Consider the following 23,092-nt stretch of genomic DNA (forward strand, 5'->3'; position numbering starts at 1 on the left):
TTAACACTCTAAGTTATACTGTTGGTTACATGGCATAGCCTCCAAAGCAAAGCTAACTCTAGTCCAGTTCCTGTTTGGATTATATCACAGATTCTCTCTCTCTTATTTTTTCATAAAAATTTTATATGGCCCTGGCCAGTTGGCTCAGTGGTAGAGCGTTGGCCTGGCATGCAGGAGTCCCAGGTTCGATTCCCGGCCAGGGCACACAAGAGAAGCGCCCATCTGCTTCTCTACCCCTCCCCCTCTCCCTTCCACTCTGTCTCTCTCTTCCCCTCCCGTAGCCAAGGCTCCATTGGAGCAAAGTTGGCCTGGGCGCTGAGGATGGCTCTATGGCCTCTGCCTCAGGCACTAGAATGGCTTTGGTTGCGACAGAGCGACGCCCCAGATGGGCAGAGCATCGCCCCCTGTGGGCATGCCGGGTGGATCCTGGTCAGGCGCATGTGGGAGTCTGTCTGACTGCCTCCCCGTTTCCAGCTTCAGAAAAATACAAAAAAAAAACATTATACATTAAACCTTTATAATCTTCTTATGCACGAAAGTATGGAGTGTACTGACCTTAAGTGTCCAGCTAGGTACACACCCATATCAAGATTTTTAATTCATAGGATTGAGGATTTATGGCATTACTGAAAGTCTCCTTTGTACAGGGCAAGTTACCATTTATTCCAGATGGTGATCAGACCATTGATTTTATCACTATCTCTATATATAGTAAGAAAAAATGAATGTACTATTAAAAAATAAAATGAGAGACAAACTAAAAAAAAAAATCACAAACACATCCACCCACACCCACCTACTAGGCAGCCTGTTCAATAGTTATTTGTACTTATTTTATGCTTATTTCTGCGACTGTCCTTCATTCCCTTTGTGGAGAGTTTGAAATTTATGATGAATTTTCTGACAGTTGCTATGGTTTCCCTGCCTCTAGAATGTATTGATTGTACTTGTTGTGTGGCCAGGGTTTGTTAACCTCAGCACTAGTGCCATTTCGGGCTGGGTAATTCTTTGCTGGGAGAGGGAGGGCTGTTCTGTGCATTGTGGGATGGTTAGCAGCATCTCTGGTCCTCCCCACTATGTGTCAGAAGCACCTTCCCCCTCCCTTTTCAGTTGTGACAACCAGACCTGTCTCGGCATGGTGCCAAATGTCCCCTAGAGGGCAGAATCCCCCACGGTGGAGAACTGGTGTAGGCCATGAGAAATGCACTTGTGTTTGGGGAGATCTTGCTGGTGAAGACTAGGCAAAACCACAGCAAAAGACCACAAACAAGATATGAACAAAATAAAGAGCTACTATTTATTGAGCACTTACTGTGTGGCCAGCACTGTCATAGATTGTTCCTAATTCTCCTGTCAACCCTACAAAGAAGTGTGATTTTTCCAATGCCACACACAGGTAAGAAAACTCTGAGAGCTTAAATAATTTATTTGTATCATTCAACTAGTAGATGGTGGGGCAGGAATCCCAATGCCCATGCTGGTCCTCCTCAATGCTGCCTCTGTAGCCACTAACAAATGTAAGGCACTTCTTTCAAAGAACATATTTTTGCCTTCCTGTTAGTAAATGGGGGGGGGGGGGGGGGCGACAAATATACTAAGACCAGGCCTGCAAACCTGTTAGAGTTGGAGTTATTTTTGTAGCATGCAGGTTTAATTTAAACAATATACTTAATTAAAATATGCCTGTCAAATGGAGGCTTACTGAAAAAATACAGTGACCCAACAAATTCTTTGTCAATATACTTCAGTGGCCAGAAAAGCTCTTGCAAGGACTTGGAAGTGACTTGGGCCTGGCTTGTCCCAATGCTTGGCACCTTTCCTCCCGTATTTTAGAAAGGGCACAGTCACCTGGAAGTGCAGAGTGAGTTCCCTTTGTTTCAGATTAGTTCTTTTTATTTTTTTTTTAATTTTTTTTATTCATTTTAGAGAGGAGAGGGGGAGAGAGAGAGAGAGAGAGAGAGAGAGAAGGGGGGAGGAGCTGGAAGCATCAACTCCCATATGTGCCTTGACCAGGCAAGCCCAGGGTTTTGAACCGGCAACCTCAACATTTCCGGGTCGACGCTTTATCCACTGCGCCACCACAGGTCAAGCCCAGATTAGTTCTTGATCTCAGATAAATGGGCTCAGATGTGAGTATCTGTGACATAATTAACTGATATCAGAGCAATGCTCATGAATGAATCGGAAAACACAAATTTAATAATGCTTTTATCCAATGATAAAAAAAATGTTCTTGCCCTGGCCGGTTGGCTCAGCGGTAGAGCGTCGGCCTAGCATGCGGAGGACCCGGGTTCGATTCCCGGCCAGGGCACACAGGAGAAGCGCCCATTTGCTTCTCCACCCTTCCGCCGCGCTTTCCTCTCTGTCTCTCTCTTCCCCTCCCGCAGCCAAGGCTCCATTGGAGCAAAGATGGCCCGGGCGCTGGGGATGGCTCTGTGGCCTCTGCCTCAGGCGCTAGAGTGGCTCTGGTCGCAACATGGCGACGCCCAGGATGGGCAGAGCATCGCCCCCTGGTGGGCAGAGCGTCGCCCCCTGGTGGGCGTGCCAGGTGGATCCCGGTCGGGCGCATGCGGGAGTCTGTCTGACTGTCTCTCCCCATTTCCAGCTTCAGAAAAATGAAAAAAAAAAAAAAAAAAAAAGTTCTTTTTTCAGGTGAAAAACATGAGGATGTAAGAGATCAACTTTTAGCACAAACTATGTTGCAATTTGGGATTAAAGTAAAAGAAAAACAATTTTCCCTTTCCCCTTTTCTTAGAGTGATTGTATTTGGTAAAGTTGTAATAGGTTATCACATAAATATTTGTAGCTATTTGACATGTTCAAAATGAACAGAGCCAGGGGGAAGTAAACAAATTCCGTTCGACTTGACCGATGGTCCGCTAATATTTACATCAGGGTAAAGCAAATGTAAATTCATGAATTTACAGTGTTTAGTTCAAACTGGCTCCTCATATAAGCATTTCTGCCTTGGCTGTAAGAGTTTAGTAGCTAGTAAATACAGTCCAAGGTTCGCATTTCCTAAGTATTACATGTTTGGATTTTGCAAAGCTTCGATTTATGTCAGAAAAGTAGTCTCCTCATTTTTTGCCAGATTAAAAATGAAAGCTTCATTTAAATGTTATTCTTGACAATACAACAGTACCTCCAAGCTCAATTAATACAACTGTTCTCTTCTTTTGGAGATAAATTTATGTTTTACTTTTAAGCAATAACATAATTCATTTTTATTAGCCAATTGCTGGCTCTTTGTGAATTCAACAATACATTTAACCTTCTGCTAAAAAGTCTTCCTTTATCTTACATTGAAAGAGGTATTTGAACTTTACTTATCACATGAAACCATACCCCCCAAAATTCAGTATATTCATGCACTGCCTAAATTTAGAAATTATTGAAAATCTTTAAATAATGTTATTGTATTTCTGTCCTCAAGGAAAACAAATCAGGAGAGCTTGATGCCACACTTTGCCACCATTTGGAAAAATCCTAGTTCTCAGCACAGTAAAACCAATGCTTTGCAAGTGTATTGTATAAAATATTTAAAGTTTTTCTTAATGACTTGTTTTGCGCAATGAGATTATTGGAAACAATAAGGGATTCCCCTTGACCCCTATCGTTTGAGTTCTAATTTAGACTATTTCAATAGAGAAGCCCAGTACACACAGGACAGATGTTTAATATGTACCAGGGAGTGATAGTGTTGGCAAATGGCTGTGATCCTGAGTCATTCTCCTCCACTGCAGTCCCTCCCACAGGACCCCCAGATCTCTCCAAAATCGAGCAATGAATGCACAACACACTAGGCAGCTTCCAGGACCCTGCCCTGACGCAATGGTGAGCTTCAGCAGTATTCTAACTGCTGTATGTCCTATGTTCCTGGTTGCTGGATAGTGTGATGTCACCTAAGGGTAAATATATAATGAGCAAAGGTCCAAGTGGGTTCTATAACATTAATAAAACCACAACTATGCCAATAAAAATAAGCTATTATCTGTACAAGACAATATTATTTGTCAAGGATTGATGTCAAGTCAAACATGGTTTCCTCAGTCAAGGTCCCAGCTACATGTCCCAATAATGCCCTTGAAGTCTATCATCACACACATTGTACTTTAATGTATCTGCTTGTATAACGGCCGTCTTTTCCAGCAGACTGTAAGCTCCATGAGGGTTAAGGCCAAATTTGTAGTCCCAGTGCCTGCTAGGTAAAAGGTGCTCAATAAATATTTGTTGAATATGAATAGACAGCTATTTCACATAGGATTTTTCAGTGAATTTATTTCATCAGCTTTGTTACTGAAATTGTTTTCTGGTATTAAAAATTCTTTGTGGCCCTGGCCAGGTGGCTCATTGGATAGAATGTCATCCTGGAGTGCTGAGGTTGTGGGTTCAATCCCCGGTCAGGGAACATATAAGAAGTACTAATAAATGCACAACTAAATGGAACAACAAATTGATACTCCCCCTCCCCCGCCCCCCCAGCTCCCATCAATGGGGAAAAAATACCTTTGCAGTTTAGATGTACATCTCTCATTTGGGTTAATTTAAATTTAGACACAATTTATCCTTTCCTTGACATGGTTGTTTATTGTGCAGCTTCTGGTAGTACTCATTCCGATTTAGGAATGCTAACCTGGAGATCCTTACTGGGAGCCTTGAAAGCTGTACTGTAGCTAAATTGAATAAATACAATAACAATTGAAGGCTCAATTACTAGAAGATGTTCTAAGATATTAAACCTCAATCTTTGCTCCTCATTCCTCATTGTCCTTTCTTTGCATCAGTTCCCAGAAAATAAAATACTTTTTAGAGACAGTATATAAAACCACAAATCCAGTAGCATAAAGAATATATTTCAGTTTATGAGAAAAGGAAGGCTACTTATGCCAAGATAGAGACTAGGATTTCTACAAAAACGATTAAAACAGACGTTCAAAGAGTAAAAACAAGGTGAGAAAAGGTAGTGTTCTCAAAACTATCTCAAGTATGGCTAAGGAATGTCCTCGTGAGCAGTTATGAGGGAATGGGGCTCAACTTGAATGGAAGAGGCCACGAGACTGTCTTTAGCTACAGGTTGTTTTACTAAAGAATAAAATAAACATGACCTAAATAGCTGAGTGTTTCTTTTAAACCACCCAACTCAGAGAGAGCAAGCTGGAAGCCACAAAAATGATGGTCCCAACCTGACAGTTTAAGAAAACACACAGCTAAGTGGCATTATACAGATAGTGGTGGGATTCAAATAATTTAACAACCGGTTCTCTGCCCTAATGACCGTTTTAAGTATAAAAAAAATGTATACTAAAACGTAATTTATTATTTCATGCATTTAATACTTAAATAAGAACAATAAAAGAGGTACACCTAACTAGATTGAGTTTTAAATTATTAATAAAAAAATATTAAATACCTGACAAAAAGCAATAAAACTGTTAATATATTTCCATATTATTTCTTGATTGGCATCCTCGCTTGCAATTTTCTTCACTTTTATCCGAGCATCATCAGCTGTGTGATTTATCCTTAACCGTCTTCTCACTGTAGGAGTAGAATCCCATTCCTTTAGGGGTAGGCCGGTTAGACTAATAGTCATTGTGTTAAATATGTTAGAAACAAGTGACTTCTCTTCTCTGAACATATTATTTTCATCTTTGAAAAACCCCTTTCCGCTTCTGCTAAACTTACAGCAATTGTTCTGATAATATTTTTAGCTCTTTGAACACTTTCAGGAATTGCCTTGTTCTGGGAATTTTTTAAAACAAGCATAGTAGTTCCACAATTTTTTTTCAACTATGGATGGAATGAACATTACAGCACTTAGAATACTGTTGCACAGATGAATGTTTAAAAAAAGGAATGTAAATGTGTGATTTCCACATTGGGTGGCTGTCAAAGTGCCCACCTTAGAAAGAACCCTAATTACAAGTGCCATTTTAACAACTAGTTCACCAAACTCAACAAAAAACTAGGTATCGGTTCTGCCGAACCCAGGTGCACTGGCTAATTCCCACAGTGCTGCTAACTGGCTGCATGCTGTCAAGCACCCTCACCTTTCTAGGCCTATTTCCTCCCATAGAATGGAATATTTAACCCTTTGAATAGTACAAACGTTCATGTACGTCCTTGTGCCTCCTTATCATCCAGAGTATGATCATAACAAACATTATTATTTTAAAAAAGTATAAGGCAATTTAAAAAAAAGCAAATGTATGTTCTTCTTGTTTCCATAAATTTGTTATCAAACATGATTTTAAGTTAATTAAAACTGTAACTGAAACTAATTTCATTTTTTGAAAAACACTCACTCCCAGGGGTCAGCAAGCATGAAAAAAACCTCGCTACTCAAAGGGTTAATTTCTAAGGTTTCTTCTAGCTTGAAAACTCTCATTATTCTAAAATCTTCTTGATTAGACAAGGCCCAGACAGTGGTAGGATAATTTCTTGATTTGTATTCTATCAAGGGAAGTCTTAGTATAAATTCACAAGAATCCAAATGATGTGCTTATTCAGAAGAAAAAGCTCAGATAAAAGATGAATCCATTATGATGGCTCTCCAGTCACCAAGTGAAGTGCCCTCAGGAAGAGTACCTTTTTGATAACACACTTAAACCCCCAAGACTGTGCTAGTTTATATGTGTATGTTTTTAGACTGTCCTAACAAAGTGGTAATATCTGAAGAAACTAGATTAAGTATATACCTATGGAGATCCTTCTATATGTATGTGTGCATATATGTGTATACATAAATATACACATACATATATGGCTGAACGCTGAAGAAAAATCTTCAGCCATAATAAATTCAAAGGGAACCTGAATGTGTGTAGTGTACATACACATAGACATGTGTATGGCTGAATACCCAATAAAGAAATATCTTCAGACACAGAGAGCACAGAGCGAGCCTGGAGTCAGAGAGGTAGACAAGGAAGTTCCATGCAGTAAGTAGTCCCAGGAGTTCAGTGTGCCAGTGGTGGCCGGGGACTGGAGCCCTAGAGATAAGGTCTGTATTACGGGAAAGGATTGAGACTGAGACATCTGCAACAGTGAGACCCATAGAGGGCTGCAACCTCAGAGGAAAAGGGTCTCTAAATCTACCCCTAACTCCAGCACAAGGAAGCCTATTCTTGCTATAGCTCTGGGAGAAATGTTTCTCATGAGAATTTGAATCCTCTGGCCTATTTAAGGGTGTAAATACTAATCACATGGTGAGAAAAATTGTAAGCCAAGAAAGAAAAGAACTGGTTGTAGCGGGTGATACCTCAGGGGCACATGGCAGAAGCAAATGTAAAACTACTCTGAAGAGACTCTTCAACTGCAGCTATAAAGGGTTTCCTCAAAATAAATAAATAAATAAATAAATAAAAGCAAGACCCACTTAAGATGAACTCCTAATAAAAAAATATAAATGACGAGGAAATGGCCCACAATGAGGTAGAGTTAACAGACACAGTAAACATTGGGAGTTTTCAGCTCAAGAATGTGAGATACAGAATAACAAAGAAAGTTTAATATAAACTGTTTAAAATTATTAAAAGCATATATATAAACTGCAAAAAAAAATGACATATGAAGAACAGGTAGATATTAAAAATACAAATAAACCTTCCATAAAGGGAAAAGTCATTGGAATCAGAAATTTAATGGATTAAAAAGATTAGACATGTCTGACCAGGCGGTGGCAGAATGGATAGAGCATCGGCCTGGGACACAGAGGACTCAGGTTCGAAACCCCAAGGTTAGGTTAGTGGCTTGAGCGCATGGGATCGCTGGCTTGAGTGTAGGATCATGGACATGACCTCATGGTCCCTGGCTTGAGAAAGGGGTCACTTGCTCTGCTGGAAATCCCCCTCCACCGCCCCTCCTTCCCCATCAAGGCACATATGAGAAAGCAACAACGAACAACTAAGGTGCTACAAGGAAGAATTGATGCTTCTCATCTCTCTTCCTTCCTGTTTGTCCCTATCTGTCCCTCTCTTTCTCTCTCTAAAAAAACAAACTAAAAAAAGATTAGACATAGCTGAAGAGACTGTAAAGTGAACTGGAAGCCAAACCTGAGGAAACTACCCAAAACTTAGAAAAATATGTCTATTACTTACAAGAGATATCTTATGAATTGTGTGAATCTTAGAATGCTTTTAAAAAAAATGAAGCGGTAAAGTAGACTGAGCCAGTATGTGTAAACAGTCATGCTAGCTCATGCAACATGGCAGCCACCAGCTACACGTTACTGAGCACTTAGAGTGTGGCTAGTGTGATTGAGAAACTGAATTTTAAATTATATTTAATTATATTTAAAAACTTATCAGTGATTTTTTAGAAAATTCTTAGGTATGTTCGGAACAACTTGGGCTTATAATATGTACTTTGTATGAAAGATACAATTTTTGATGAAAATTTGTCTGAATCGAGATGTGCTGTTAAATGTAAAATATACGGTACACGATTTCAAAGACTTAGTCTGAGAAAAGTAAAATATTTATTTTAAAAATGGGATGTAAGGTTTCTGGTTTGATTCCCCTGTCAGAGCACAGACAGAAACAGCTCGATGTTCCTGTATCTCTCTCCCCTGCTTCTCAAGAAAAAAGAAAATTGCATGTTGATATATTTTGAATGTTATGGTATATAAAATATATGATTAAAATAATCCCTTGGTTTCTTAAAAATATGGCCATTAGAAAATTAAAATTTACATATATGACTCACATATTTCTATTAGCACTATACTAGAACACACTTAAATAAAAAATGTTTGAGGTTTGAATTAGTCCTTCAGGTCTCAAATGCTGAACGTTGGTGAGTAGGGAGTGGGAACTAAATAATTCATTTGAAGACAGTTATTGCAATTATAAAAAGCTGAACAGGCAGAGGATTTCTTTTTCTGTCACTAAGAATAAAGCTGCTCTATGAACCCTGATATCTTTTCCCTTAAGTTCCAGATAATATTGCCGTGTTTAGGTTGAGAAAGTTGTTTCTACAATCATTAAAGTGACTATGAACATGGAAGGTGCACATATAAATATATAGAATGTATGCACATACATTCACATATATATGTACATATACATAAACACACACACACATGTGTATGCATTTTTTTGGTTAGCTAAATTTCTCTGGGTTTACATGTACTAAACAGTGTAGTTTCTGAAATACTCAAGCTAACTCAGACTCCACTTCACAGATTCTCATCCTTAGTGTGCACTGTATCATCTGGAGACCTTGCTTAGAGCTGCCAACCTTGACCCAGTGAATGAATATATATTTTTAAAACTTTTTTAAAACAGCAATCTTTTGTTAGTTCATTTTATTTACCCATTAAATAAAAAGTGGTAACAAATTCTGAGCTAAGTACTGCAATGCAATACAACCTTCTTTCCATTGACTGGCTCTTCTCTTCTTCCCAGGGCCTTCAGTATTTGCCTTGTTTATACTGAATTTAATCAATTATTTTAAGATCTACTAAGAAAGAATGCTACAATTAAACTATGACACAACATTGATTTTCAGATGTAGCTCTATTTCAGAGATGTCAAGGTGTGAAAATATGCATCTTTGATGCTACATAGCATCAGTGTTCCACAGGTCTCACTTTTTAAAAAACGTTATTGAACTTATTGGGGTGACATTAATAAAATTATACAGGTTTCAGGTGTATAATTCTACTTAACTCAGCATCTGTATATTGTACTGTGTTCACCACCCCAACTCACATTTCCTTCCATCACCATTTACTCTTCCTTTACCCTTTTCTACCCCCCCATCCCCTTTAGGTCTCACTTTTGAGACCCAAATTTTGTATTATAGCTGGATAGTCTGACCTAGACGGCACTTCACACTTCCCTTCCCCATACTTGAATTCATTATGGCTCCTCCAACTAACATTTGTTTTCTTCTGAGTTTCGTGTCTCAGTAAGAGACACCATCTCCAAGTGACTGTGATACAGACAGTTCTCAGTCCCCAGTCTGAGAAACGCTGTTCTTCAAGGAGAGCCTCCATAATGATTGCTAGTGTTGCAATTCTTAGGGCTGCATTCCAAGGCTTTGCTATTTCCCTGTCAATGCTTCCTTTCAGGTAATTTATAAACATGCGAGGGACATCAATCAGCCTCACAATGCATCCTTAGGAATCACTCTGTACTTTTCTATTTAGAGAAGTGCCTGTTGCTGCTAATCCCTGCTCCTTACCTATAAACTGTCTCAAGACAAAATATTCCCAGTGTGTGCTTCAATATTTAAATATTCATCCCATTAAACCTTTCACTAAAGCACCACTTTTATTCTAACTTGTAGAAAAGGAAATCTGTCCTGGGGGCGTGACAAAAAGGATACAAGTAAGGAAAAGGAGTCAGATGGTGACAACTTAATTCCAGTAAGAGCATGATCTTGAGACTTTTTTATGCTGGAAAAGAACCCTGCTCATTTGTGAACTCTAAAATGAGTGCAATCATGACTCAGTGTCTCCACTTAGTAAATAAATATGAATCTGTATGCTCTGAGGGCACTGCCCTTATTTTTATTACTTAATCAGGATAAACCCATTAATATACCACACCTACCCCCAAAGCATCATTTTTCTTCATAATATCAAAATGACCATTTAAAATTTGTAAATGGTTAATGTGGTGTCTCAAATTAAAAGGAGACCAAGAATAAAAATTTTGATAACATTTTTTACAAAAATGCTTTATTTAAAAATACGAATTTTTTTTAGAAAAAGACAACTTTTATATACAGTTGCTTAGTTTAGAAACAGTCAAAAACACAATAAAATAAATCCAGATTTAGAAATGATGATTTGTAACACACACAATACTGGTGCTGAACAAGCTGATTTATATATATGATTAATTCTTTCACTATTAATCAAATATGATAAATTCACATTTGTTAAACCCAGTGGCTGGGACTAAAGAAAAGGTCTTGTCTGAATCCTTCCTCTGCAGGAAACACAACCCCCCTTCCTGGCAGGTACAGAAACGACAGCAGCTAGGTGGTGCATTCTTATTTCTCTGAGTGCTTCTGTGTCCAAAAACAGCTCTACCACTTTTATTCTGTTTTTCTATTTTATTCTTTGAGAGTTATTCATACGTGGCTATATCACCTGGTCATCTGCATCAGGCTTCTTTAAAAAAAATTTTAATTTAAAAAAATGGATGTTCTTATGGACAAGAAGCACGAACTGTATTGACAGCACAGGACTCAGAGCTAATGCCCTTAGGATCTCAACACTCAATATGGTTTTGGTCTCCCAGTACTCTGAGCAGTTGTGAACCAATCTTTTTTTTTAGCATGGTACTGAAATATTTCAAACCACATTCAAACATCTGATACAGATTTGTTATAAAGCTGGAGAAATGGTTTGTCAACTAAAGTGCTATTAGCTACTATATTCAAGAGGCTATCTTGATTTCAAAATGTGAAGTTTAATACTTTAAAAAAAAATCAAACACATCCACTGCTTCTCAAACTGGGGATCCCTAGCCATTTTCCTTGACTGACAATTTTACTCAAAGATTTAGAAAGAATATTAAAAACCTTTCTAATCTTAAACAAAAAAAAAAGTTTTGTCAAATACAATCACAAGCTAAATCAGAATAATTTTAAAGATAAAATATATAACTCTTCAAAGAAATTACAAGCTGATATTTGGATCCTGGCTCTGCCTCCTATGAGGAGGGTCTCAGTAGTCACATCTGGGAAGCAATGACCGAAGAGGCCTTGATTTCTGAAAGTATGGCCAGGTTCTTACTGACATTAAATACAAATACAAATAAAATTCAAGGTTTTGACTCATTCTTGAGTTTCATCCTTTAAAAATAACATAATTCTCTGATTCTATACTGATCAGGAAGTTAAGGAAAGAACTCGGCTAGTTTATATTTTACATTTTTAAATAATAAGTAGAGGAATGCTGCAATCAGAGAAGGTTGCTGGCTTACAACTAAAAATAGTTAAGACATATCATAACAAATAATGGAACTCCTGAATCCAAAACATTAGATCTTGACCCACTGGAAATAATGGAAACAGTAATTGTGGGTGGTTTTATCCTTTTCTCAGAGTTGCATTAAATTATACCTTCCCTGTTCCTTACTTTACTTTTTGTTGAAAAGGAAATACTTTGGTACCTTTCTGAATCATTTGTCATTAATTGTATTACCTCCTTTAGAACCTAAATCCATTAGGGATTCTTTCCCGACTCCAAGGGGATCCTTTCTTGTCTTGGGGGTAAGCCCAAACCTCCTGTCAATAGTATCTCCTTGTCTAACAGAAAATCAATGGTCATTCTCTGTATAAATAATATCTATAAAGAACAAAATAAAGTTGCCAGTGAAATTATACGAGCCAAACTTACAAAGTTTTTTTTAAAACAATGTCAACTTTATAAGGCCATGTAAAGAAATGATAATCTGTAAATCAAGTTATCATTTAACACATTTAATAGTTAAATATAGTTAAATATGATAATTGGATCAATAATAATCCTAGCTGGTTTAAGGATTAATCTCAATCCCACAACTTAATGAGACCATCCCAACCACATGTTATGACTTTAGATGTTTCATGAGGATGCCACACTGCACCTATACACACTTTATCATGAGCCTTAAACCGACTGTAGAGTTTGGTGGTCTTCCAGTCCCAGATATTTAATTTTCCATTTCCATCCCCTGAAATCACATAGCTGCAATAGGAAGGAAAATAAATTCAAATTAGTCAAACACCTCAAACTGGTAAAGCAGATGAAGAACAGATATAGTTTATCCTTTTTACCTTAACATAAAAATATCAGTGTGAATATATAATATCCAGTGAGAAGAACTAGGGAGAGTATAAAGCAGTCTATAATTTAAACTTCTACCAAAAACCATCTCCACTGAGCACCAACCTCAGAGTAAAGAATAATTAACTTGGAAGACTGAGAGACTCAGGGGCCAAGTGAAAGTAGTATCATTTTCTAGACCAGTGGTTTTCAACCTTTTTACACTTGGGGACCAAGGAAAACAGGAGAATTATTTCAGGGACCACTATGGCAGAAATCACCCTGAGCATAAGTGAATTCAACTAAGATCACTGGGTCTATAATCTTCATACAATATCAAGGTTTCTTTTATGGACCAGCATGAAATTTCTGGTGGACCAACTGATGGTTGAAAAACTGCTCTAGACAGTCAGAAACAGTGCAGGGGAACCAATTTCACACAGAGCAAACAAACACATTTAGGCCCTTTCTACTATAGTAGACTCTACCACCTTTATAATTACATTTTGGCTCTAATACTTTTTGAAGGAGTGTCTAAGACTGACTCTAAGGCCCAATTATCAGACTTCACATAAAGGCTACAGGGATTTCTGCATTACTTACACCTATATAGATATTTTAGCTAAGAATGAGGGAATGAATGCAGCTTCACTTAGAAAGACCCTAGGCTTCACAAATCCAATGTGGCCTAGAGATATTCAGAAGTAGGCTGCTGTGATTTTAGCACAGAAAAGTGAAAGTGAAGTTGTTAATTTCAACAATGCAATACAGAATTAATTCTTCTTGTGTCCACTTAATCACAGCACTATAGCAGTCACAGTCCTTCAAACTTTGCTAGAAAAGCAGAGAGAAAATAAGCCATTGCTGATATAGACAGGGATTAAATAGCTCAAGACTAACAATGTAAGAAAATATATGAAAGAACTTATAATTACAAATGTGAAAGTGAGATGTAAAGTGTTATTGTTTGCACAACAGACATTAACATCATATCTGAATATGAGAATACATGAAAAGATTTAAACTTACCTCATGTCTGGTGAAAAGTCCACCTGACAAGCATAACCTGCTACCATATGGCCCTTAAAAATTTTTTTCTTATTTAATCTAAATCTGTTCTGTGCTCCAAAAATTAAGATTTGGTTGTCCATTGATTGGCATGCTAGCCATTTGCCTGTAAATTCAATAATGAGACATTTTAGAGAAAAACTGAAAATTTTAAAAAGAATTTTTATTTTAAATATATTCAGTCATTGCTCTTTTTGTTCCCAACTATTTTATAATATTAGAAAAGTAAGTTTACCAGACCATCTATAAAGCGTTACAAATTTTTCACTGGCAAGAGGTATTTACAGATAAATGGAGTTTGCTCATACATTCCCATGTCATTGAACATTCTTCATATAAAAACTTTTTTGTTGTTTAAATAAGGATATACAGATATTCAGTGTTAACAGAACTAAACTAAAATCTTATAAAAGTAAATCAACCTCAATTAAATACAGACAGAAGAACCATGGGGAAAGACTTCCCCATGTTAATTATGGAAAAAGGAAAGAACAACTACAGGGGAGAAAACCTAGGATTATTAAATAAAACCATGAAAAACTATGATTAAAACAATTTTCAGTAACTGTTGTTGAAAGGCACTGATCTTATCTAGTCAGGACTCTCCCACGCCCCCAGAACCTAAACTGCAGTGTCTTTTCTGTAGCCCACATACTGGTAGACATGAACTAGGGGAATGATCCTAGCAAAGCTCATAGTCTGAGTGGGTAAACGGCCTTGTGCAAGATGGACATAATATTTGTAATGGATACTTTAAAACTGTGCTACATAAAATGTACATGGCCTGTCAAATCTGACATAGTGTACAATATGGTGATTATTGAAATAGTACCTGATTAAGTTGTTCTTCTCATAAAAATCATAGGACATTTGACAAAAATGATCACCAATTTGCCTGTGGCAGATGTCCCATGTTGGTCAAATAAGATTGTAAATATGATATATATGTTTGCTCGCTTATAGTTTACATTGGGTGTGGGGGACAGGCTGTAAGCAGGCAAAGTCATTATAGCCTAAGGCTTAGTTTTCAGACTAAGCTTTTCCCCACACCCCTGACTGTTGCATGACAGGGGTGGTGCACTCTCATGAGGAATCCCATTTATGCCTTAGATAAGTGGCTGTGTATCAGAGACTTTCTTATTTGTAGATTGGCTTAAAGGTTTGGATTTCTACACTATAAAATGGGGCAGACTGTGGCCTGCTCTCTTTCTCAATTCCTGAGATTAGCATTAGAGAGGAGAGCAGAGAAAGGCCACGTGGAGGAGAGGAGAAGCAGACAAGATGGTGGGTGCTGAAGGAGTAGTCAGTTTGTGCAGAGTTTGTACAGAGAGAAGGAGATGGGGAACAGAGGTGAATAAGGCTGGTGAGCTAGAAACCTTTGATTCTAGGAAACTCAGATAAGTCAGTGGCTTTGGGAGCCCTGAATGGAAAGGGAAGTGTTTTTCCCACTGTGTGTATTTCTTGCCTGCCGGGTGCAAGCTAGGATAAAGATGGTGGCCCACCAGTTCTTGCCTCCGTTGTTTCATTACCATCTGTCCGAATCAAATGCGAACCTGCAACAGCCCAGGCAGCTATAATGGTGGCTGTGGCTACTGGCCTTACACCCATGACCAAATTATTTCTTACTTTCTCTTTCTTCTTCTACACTCACAGTAATTCTGTGAGCGAACAGTGCCTTTGATGGCAATGTTGCCCAAATATCAGTTCCTCCACTTTAATACCCTCATGCAGAGCTATAATTATATCAGTACACTGTCAGTACATCTGCTTTCAAATTACCCTGCACTTAAAAGGCAATGTGTTACTAAACAGAAACAGTATTAATTTCTTTTTTTATTGCCTGAGAAAATATTTTACAGTTGATAGATAAAATGGCTACTCAGCCACCATCTTTCTTAAGAACAATGAAGGCCTTGCCTACTCAGTAGTCTGGCTCAGACCTCCCTTGCAGCTAGATGCTAATAAGGGACGATTGGGTCAGGGTGCAGACAATTTTGAGGAACTCTGGTGCTACTTCCAACCACAAACAGAAGAAACTATTTTGTAGCTACCTTTGCCTAAGGCCCTTTGACTAATCCATATAATCCCTGTCCCATCCCTCCCTCAGGGCTGATATCCTTTGCTGGTCTCAGCCCGGCTGCACCCAGGTGCTTTTAAAATAAATTTTCCTTTTCCAACACACAAGACTCATGTTTTCGGTTTGGCCTGCGGTTTCTGCCTTTCAATAGTGAATTGCTAAGATGTTCTCATTATGGGGAACCAGAACAAAATTTTGTGTCCCCTGTAAGAAAAAGAACTCACAATATGTGGTAAGGTGCCAGAGAACTGTAAAACTTAGTATTGGCAACACCATTTTAAAGAGGAAAAGCCAAGCTTTGTATCCAGTTCTTTCTTTGGAAAATGGAGGAAGAAGGATATGAAAGTCTCCTGACTTACAAGGACAACTGGGTCATTTAGTTTTAGTTCTCTGAAAAGATTAAGGTTATCTAAAGAACTTCCTTTCCCTTTCAATAAGAGACAGAATTTACATACCACCCTACACTGATTTTAGCTCTCCCTCCCTTCCTGGAATCTTGAGATTAACGTGTACCTCTAGGCCAGTGGTAGTCAACCTGGTCCCTACAGCCCACTAGTGGGCGTTCCAGCTTTCATGGTGGGCGGTAGCAGAGGAACCAAAGTATAAATAAAAAGATAGATTTAACTACAGTAAGTTGTTTTATAAAGATTTATTCTGCCAAACTTAGCAAAAATCCAACATAAAGTACTTGGTAAGTAATTATTATTATATGTTTTTACTTGCTGTAACTCTGCTTTATAAATTTTATAGAGTAAAGTTACTTCTCTATTTTATAAATCACCATAACTGTGGAACCAGTGGGCGGTTAGAAAATTTTACTACTAACAGAGATACAAAAGTGGGCGGTAGGCATAAAAAGGTTGACTGCCCCTGCTCTGGGCAGAGGAGGAGAGATAGACACTAGGAGGTTCATGAATGTACTTTGATATGTAAATGACATCACCATTGTGCTACCTTGAAAGTTTTAACGTTTTTTAAATCCCCTAGACAAATGTTATAATCTTGTTAGTGACTGTGTCATACTGCCATGCCCCCCCAGCCTGTATGTGGTCAAAGGGTATATAACCGGCCTCTGAGATATATTTGGGGCTGCACGATTTGAGTCAGATATGCCCCATGTGAGTCATATGCAGCCGGCATATTAATAAACCTCCTCCTTTTAATAAAACCCTTCAAAATTCATCTGAACTTGGTGTCTCTACGTAAACCCGCAGAAGTGATGTACAGTACTTTACGACATTAGTGAGGTACGGTACTTTACGACATTAGTGAGGTATGGTACTTTACAACACATAAATCATTAAATGAGTTGTAGAACATGATTCCATTGAAAGGAGAATTATTTTTAAAAACCTGATTTCATATGGAAATACTTAGATGCTCAGGTTAATGTTAGTTGCAAATCATTATTTCTTTTATTTTTATACTTTCAGTAAACAAGTGACTGGGTAGGGTGAATCACATATAAAAACCAATGATTACTTCTAATAATGACAAGATTTCCTTATACACTATGGTACTGTGACAAGACTTTCCCCTAGAACAGTGGTCCCCAACCTTTTTTGGGCCACGGACCGGTTTAATGTCAGAAAATATTTTCACGGACTGGCCTTTAGGGTGGGGTGGATAAGTGTATCACGTGACCGAGACAAATGTCAATAGTAAGTCTTAGATGGATGTAACAGAGGGAATCTGGTCATTTTTAAAAAATAAAACATCATTCAGACTTAAATATAAATAAAACGGAAATAATGTAAGTTATTTATTCTTTCTCTGCGGACCAGTACCAAATGGCCCACGGACTGGTACCAGTCCTTGGCCTGAAAGTTGGGGACCACTGCCCTAGAGAGAATGGCCACAGTTCTTTTGAACAGAAATCATACCATGTCTCAGAAGGAGATCATTTAAAAACACTATCTACTAACTCACCATTTGGAGATAAAGTCACTGCAGGCATTGAGTGCATACTTGGTTCTGCTATATACTTGAAATCCACAGGTATATCCCTAAATATTAAAAATAGCAAACAGAATAAGTAATTTTTAAAAAGTACCTTTAAAAGAATTATTTCTGCCTAAACAGGAGGTGGCACAGTGGAATGAGCAGGGATGCAGGGGACCCAGGTTTGAAACCCTGAGGTTGCTGGTTTGAGTGCAGGCTCATCCAGCATGAGTGTGCGCTCACCGGCTTGAGTGCAGGGTCGCTGGCTTGAGCCCAAGGTCACTGGCTTGAGCAAGGGGTCACTCACTCTGCTGTGGCCCCCCAATCAAGGAACATATGAGAAAGCAAAAATTAACAACTAAGGGGCTGCTACAAATACTTGATGCTTCTCATTTCCCTTCCTGTCTGTCTGTCCCTATCTCTCCCTCTCTCTGTCACAAGAAAAAAAAAATTATCTCTGAACCACAAGAGATACTCTTGAAATGATATATTTAATAAATCTTTCATGACTTTTTCTGGGGGAAGAAAAATCACAAAATGACATTCTATTGCTTATTATAAATCTCTTATGTCACAAACAACTTTCTGTGATAATTATAACAGTGTCAGTGATTTAGCTTTAAAATTTTATTTAATTTAAACTTTGACCTTTATGTTAAAAAAAGGTACTAAAACTTAATATGAGCTCATCTAAAAATGTATCACGGTAGGCAGAAGCAAGAAGTTTGAGGCAAGCCTACAGGGAATGTTCTTATTTTACCTGCCAGTCAACCTTAACTTTCCTCTGCAAGCAGGTGCGAGTGCTAAAGAGCCTTTGACAGCACACATGGAGGGTAAAGCTGTATGGGGATTAGCAAGCCTCTACGGAAGTGATGTAATTTCAGGATGGGTGGGAAAGATTAAGTGCTTGGTACCTGAACACCTTTCTATTTTCAGTTTACATGTAAAATATTACAAATGTGTATGGTACAGAAGAAATAGAATTAAAAAATTTTCACATGAATGATACAAAAAGTTAAACAAAGTACAAAACCTAGTCATCTAAATTTAGAATCATCAAAAGTTCAAAGTGTCTTTTAATTTTTAACATTCTCCATGATAAAAAACATACTTCAGTGATTCTAAAGAATTTTGGTCTTGTTGCTTTACATGACATACCAAAAATGCTTTTTGTTTTGTGTGTGTGGGGGGGTGTTTTTTGTATTTTTCTGAAGTTGGAAATGGGGACGCAGTCAGACTTCCGCATGCGCCCGACCAGGATCCACCAGGCATGCCCACCAGGGGGCGATGCTCTGCCCATCTGGGGAGTTGCTCTGTTGTGACCAGAGCCATTCTAGCACCTGAGGCAAGGCCATGGAGCCATCCTCAGCGCCCAGGCCCTCTTTGCTCTAATGGAGCCTTGGCTACTGGAGAGGAAGAGAGAGACAGAGAGGAAGGAGAGGGGGAGGGGTGGAGAAGCAGATGGGTGCTTCTCCTGTGTGCTCTAGCCAGGAATCGAACCCAGGACTCCTGCACGCCAGGCCAACGCTCTAGCACTGAGCTAACCGGTCAGGGCCAAAAAATGTTTTTTATAGTAATGTGTGGGAAATGTCATCTCATGTTATCTCATAATATAAAGCTGCAACTTTAATTTCAAACTATGGTTCAAGTTCCAAGATTTTGACTAAATGAAAACAACAACAATTTGCTGTTATGTAAGGATTTCCTTCATTTATCTATCCATCTAGAAAAAGCAACAAATGATTAGAAAAAAATTCTATCAGGGCTTGGTTCAAGGACAACATTTTCAGGTATATCCTAGGAAACAGTATCATTTAGCCAATCGCCAACCCTTTGCACATCTAAGGTACCAATGAAAACTGACAGAATAACCCAAATGTACTAAAGAGGCCCAACTGTTTTTCCCTCCTGGTATTTAGTAATTTTATAACTTGGATTAAATCATAAGTACATTTTCTATATTAAATTATCCATAGTGCAGATTCATATCAATCAATGTTTTACTAAACACAAACAAATTTCAAATACATCCTTTATTCCAAGTACTCTTGGTACAATAAGCTCTAGATCAAGAAATTAATCTGAGTACCCTATGAACGTCATTATTGTTAGTAAAAATGTCTGCTAGGCATAGTTACATTAACGAAGTATAGAAATGATCCCTGAAAGTATAGTCTTGCATAGTTATATTAAACAACACTACTTTCTAATTAGAAACTGTAATTCAGTATAATAAACTAGAAACATATATCTTAGAAATAATCTTCAGTCTGGAAAGGAAATTTTAAAAATCCTTATAAAAAATCAATGAAAATTTAAAGCTAAAAGATAAACAGCAGCATCAACCTCTGTAAAATTTTCTTTTAAAAATATTTGAGGGCCCTGGCCAGTTGCCTCAGCAGCAGAGCGTTGGCCTGGTGTGTGGAAGTCCCAGGTTCGATTCCTGGTCAGGGCAAACAGAGAAGCGACCATCTGCTTTTCTAAGCCTCCCCAACCTCCTCCCTTTCTTTCTCTCTCTTCCCCTTCTGCAGCCAAGGCTTGAATGGTTTGAGCAAAGTTGGTCCCGGGTACTGAAGAAGGCTCCATGACTCACTTCAGGTGCTAAAGTAGCTCAGTTGCTGAGCAATGGAATAACACCCCACATGGGCAGAGCACTGCCCCACAGAGGGACTGATGGGTCAATCCTGGTTGGCAGCACATGTGGGAGTCTGTCTCTCTGCCTCCCCAACTACCACTTAATAAAAAAAAATATTTTTACAAAAGCCATTTGGAGAAAACATGTCTATGGCAATCTTATGAATTTAACCAATCAGAATACCATAGGATGCTCAATATCTAATTATAATCTCTTATTCTTCTTCAGAATTGTATAGTATTGCTTAAGAAAACTGAGTTTCCTTTGATTTGTTTTCCTGTATCATTGTGCTACTTATCTACGCAGGTACAGGGTATAAGACAAATACCATTGTCTGAAGGACTGAATAATAATTTTCTTACTGTGGGAATCATTTCTTAACTTTGAGTTAGTCAGGACCTCTCTTTCTCTCCCAAGCATGCTATGAGTATCACTAGTAACTGATTTTGGGTATGGCTGTATATGGTGAGCACAGTTCTAGGAATCCTGAGGTAGTTTTGCTTCCTACTTGTCTTTATAGCAAGACTGGTCCTCAGATTTATTGCTTTCTGACTATTCAATATAGATACAAGTTATCTTCTCTCCCCACCAGAGCCTTCATTCATCTAATTATCCATCCATATGATTAAGAACTCAAGTTCTGGATGTTTTATGTAAGCTTCACGGTATCCACAAAGCAAAAACACAAAAGATAATGAGGGAGGAATCAAAGCACACCACTGGAGAAAATCATCAAGTGACACAAAGGAAGGGAGGAAGAAACAAAGGAAGTATGAAATAACCAAAAAACAATGAACAGAATGGCACAGTGAGTCCATACCTACTAATAATTACTGTAGCTGCAATGGATTAAATTCTCCAAAAATCACAGTGTAGCCGAATGGATAAAAGAACAAGAATCAACTATATGCTACCTATAAGAGACTCACTTCAGTTGTAAGGACGTATATATAATGAAAGTGCCCATGCAAATGGACACAAAAAGAAAACAGGGATTGCTATACTTACATTCAACAAAATAGATTTTTAAGCTAAAAACTGTAATAAGAGACAAAGAAGGTCATTATATAATGAAAAAGGGGTAAATTCATCAAAGGGATATAACGGTTGTAAATATTTATACACTCAACATGAGAGTACCTAACTATATAAAGCAAGTATTACAGATTTGAAGAGAGAAATAAATAGCAATACAATTATAGTAGGAAACTTCAATACACCACTTTCAACAATGGATAATCATTAAGAAAACACTTAACTTAAACATGTTAGATGAGATGGATCTAACTCGGTGGTCCCCAATCTTTTTTGGACCACGGACCAGTTTAATGTCAGAAAATATTTTCACGGACCGGCCTTTAGGATGGGACGGATAAATGTATCACGTGACTGAGACAAGTGTCAAGAGTGAGTCTTAGACAGATGTAACAGAGGGAATCTGGTCATTTTTTAAAAATAAAACATCGTTCAGACTAAATATAAATAAGACGAAAATAATGTAAGATATTTATTCTTTCTCTGCGGACCGGTACCAAATGGCCCACGGACCGGTACCGGTCCGCGGCCTGGGGGTTGGGGACCACTGATCTAACTGATGCATAAACCTTCCACCCTACAGCAGCAGGAGAAAACATTATTCTCAAGTGCACAATGAACACTCTCCAGGACATATCATATATTAGGTCACAAAACAAGTCTTAATAAATTTAAAAAATATAAAATCATATCAAGCATCTTTTCTGACCATAATGATATGAAACTAGAAATGAGAAGAAAAGTGGAAAAGTCACAAATATGCGGAGATTAAACAACATGCTACTAAAGGGGTAAAAGAGGAAATCAAAAGGGAAATAAAACAATCTTGAGACAACTGAATATAGAAACAAAACATACCAAAACTATGGGATGCAGAAAAGATAATTCAAAGAGGGAAATTTATAGTGATAAATACCTAAGTTAAGAAAGAAGAGGCCCTGGCTAGTTAGTTCAGTTGGTTAGAGCATTGTCCTGAATTACCAGGGTTGTGGGTTTGATCCCTGGTCAGGGCACATAAGAGAAGCAACCAATGAATGCACAACTAAGTGGAACAACAAATGAATGCCTCTCCATGCTCCCCCAAATAAAACAATAAAAAAGGAAGAAAGATAAATAAAAACGATTAAATAAGACCAAAGTTAGCAGGATTAAGAAAATAACAGACTAGAGAGAAAACAAATGAAGAAACTAAAAAGACAATGAAAAAGATCGATAAACAGCTTTAAAGGATAAATAAAACTGACAAAAATTTAGCTAGACTAAACAGAAGACATAAGTAAAATCAGAAACGAAAGGAAACATTACTACGAATAATACAGAAACACAAAGGATTACAAGAATACTAGAACAGTGGTCGGCAAACTCATTAGTCTACAGAACCAAATATCAACAGTACAATGAAATTTCTTTTGAGAGCCAAATTTTTTAAACTTAGACTATATAGGTAGGTACATTCCTTATCGAAGTAGCGCCTGCACATAGTATTTTGTGGAAGAGCCACACTCAAGGGGCAAAAGAGCCACATGTGGCTCATGAGCCGCAGTCTGCCAACCACTGACCTAGAAGGAAT

General features: G+C 37.9%; 1 protein-coding gene across 1 annotated transcript in view; it reads right to left on the reverse strand.

Annotated features, from left to right (window-relative positions):
* Positions 1-10,688: 10,688 nt before the first annotated feature.
* Positions 10,689-23,092, reverse strand: part of CDC40 (cell division cycle 40) — a 57,962-nt gene continuing 45,558 nt past the window's right edge. The window contains exons 13-15 of the mRNA XM_066373476.1: positions 17,841-17,917; positions 13,796-13,940; positions 10,689-12,688 (exon numbers count right to left, since the gene is read on the reverse strand). Of these exons, the coding sequence (XP_066229573.1) occupies positions 12,511-12,688; positions 13,796-13,940; positions 17,841-17,917 (400 nt within the window). The 3' untranslated portion in view covers positions 10,689-12,510. The remainder of the gene's footprint in view (positions 12,689-13,795; positions 13,941-17,840; positions 17,918-23,092) is intronic.

The sequence above is a fragment of the Saccopteryx leptura genome, chromosome 3 (genome assembly GCF_036850995.1).
Source record: "Saccopteryx leptura isolate mSacLep1 chromosome 3, mSacLep1_pri_phased_curated, whole genome shotgun sequence".
In the NCBI taxonomy this organism is placed as follows: Eukaryota; Metazoa; Chordata; class Mammalia; order Chiroptera; family Emballonuridae; genus Saccopteryx; species Saccopteryx leptura.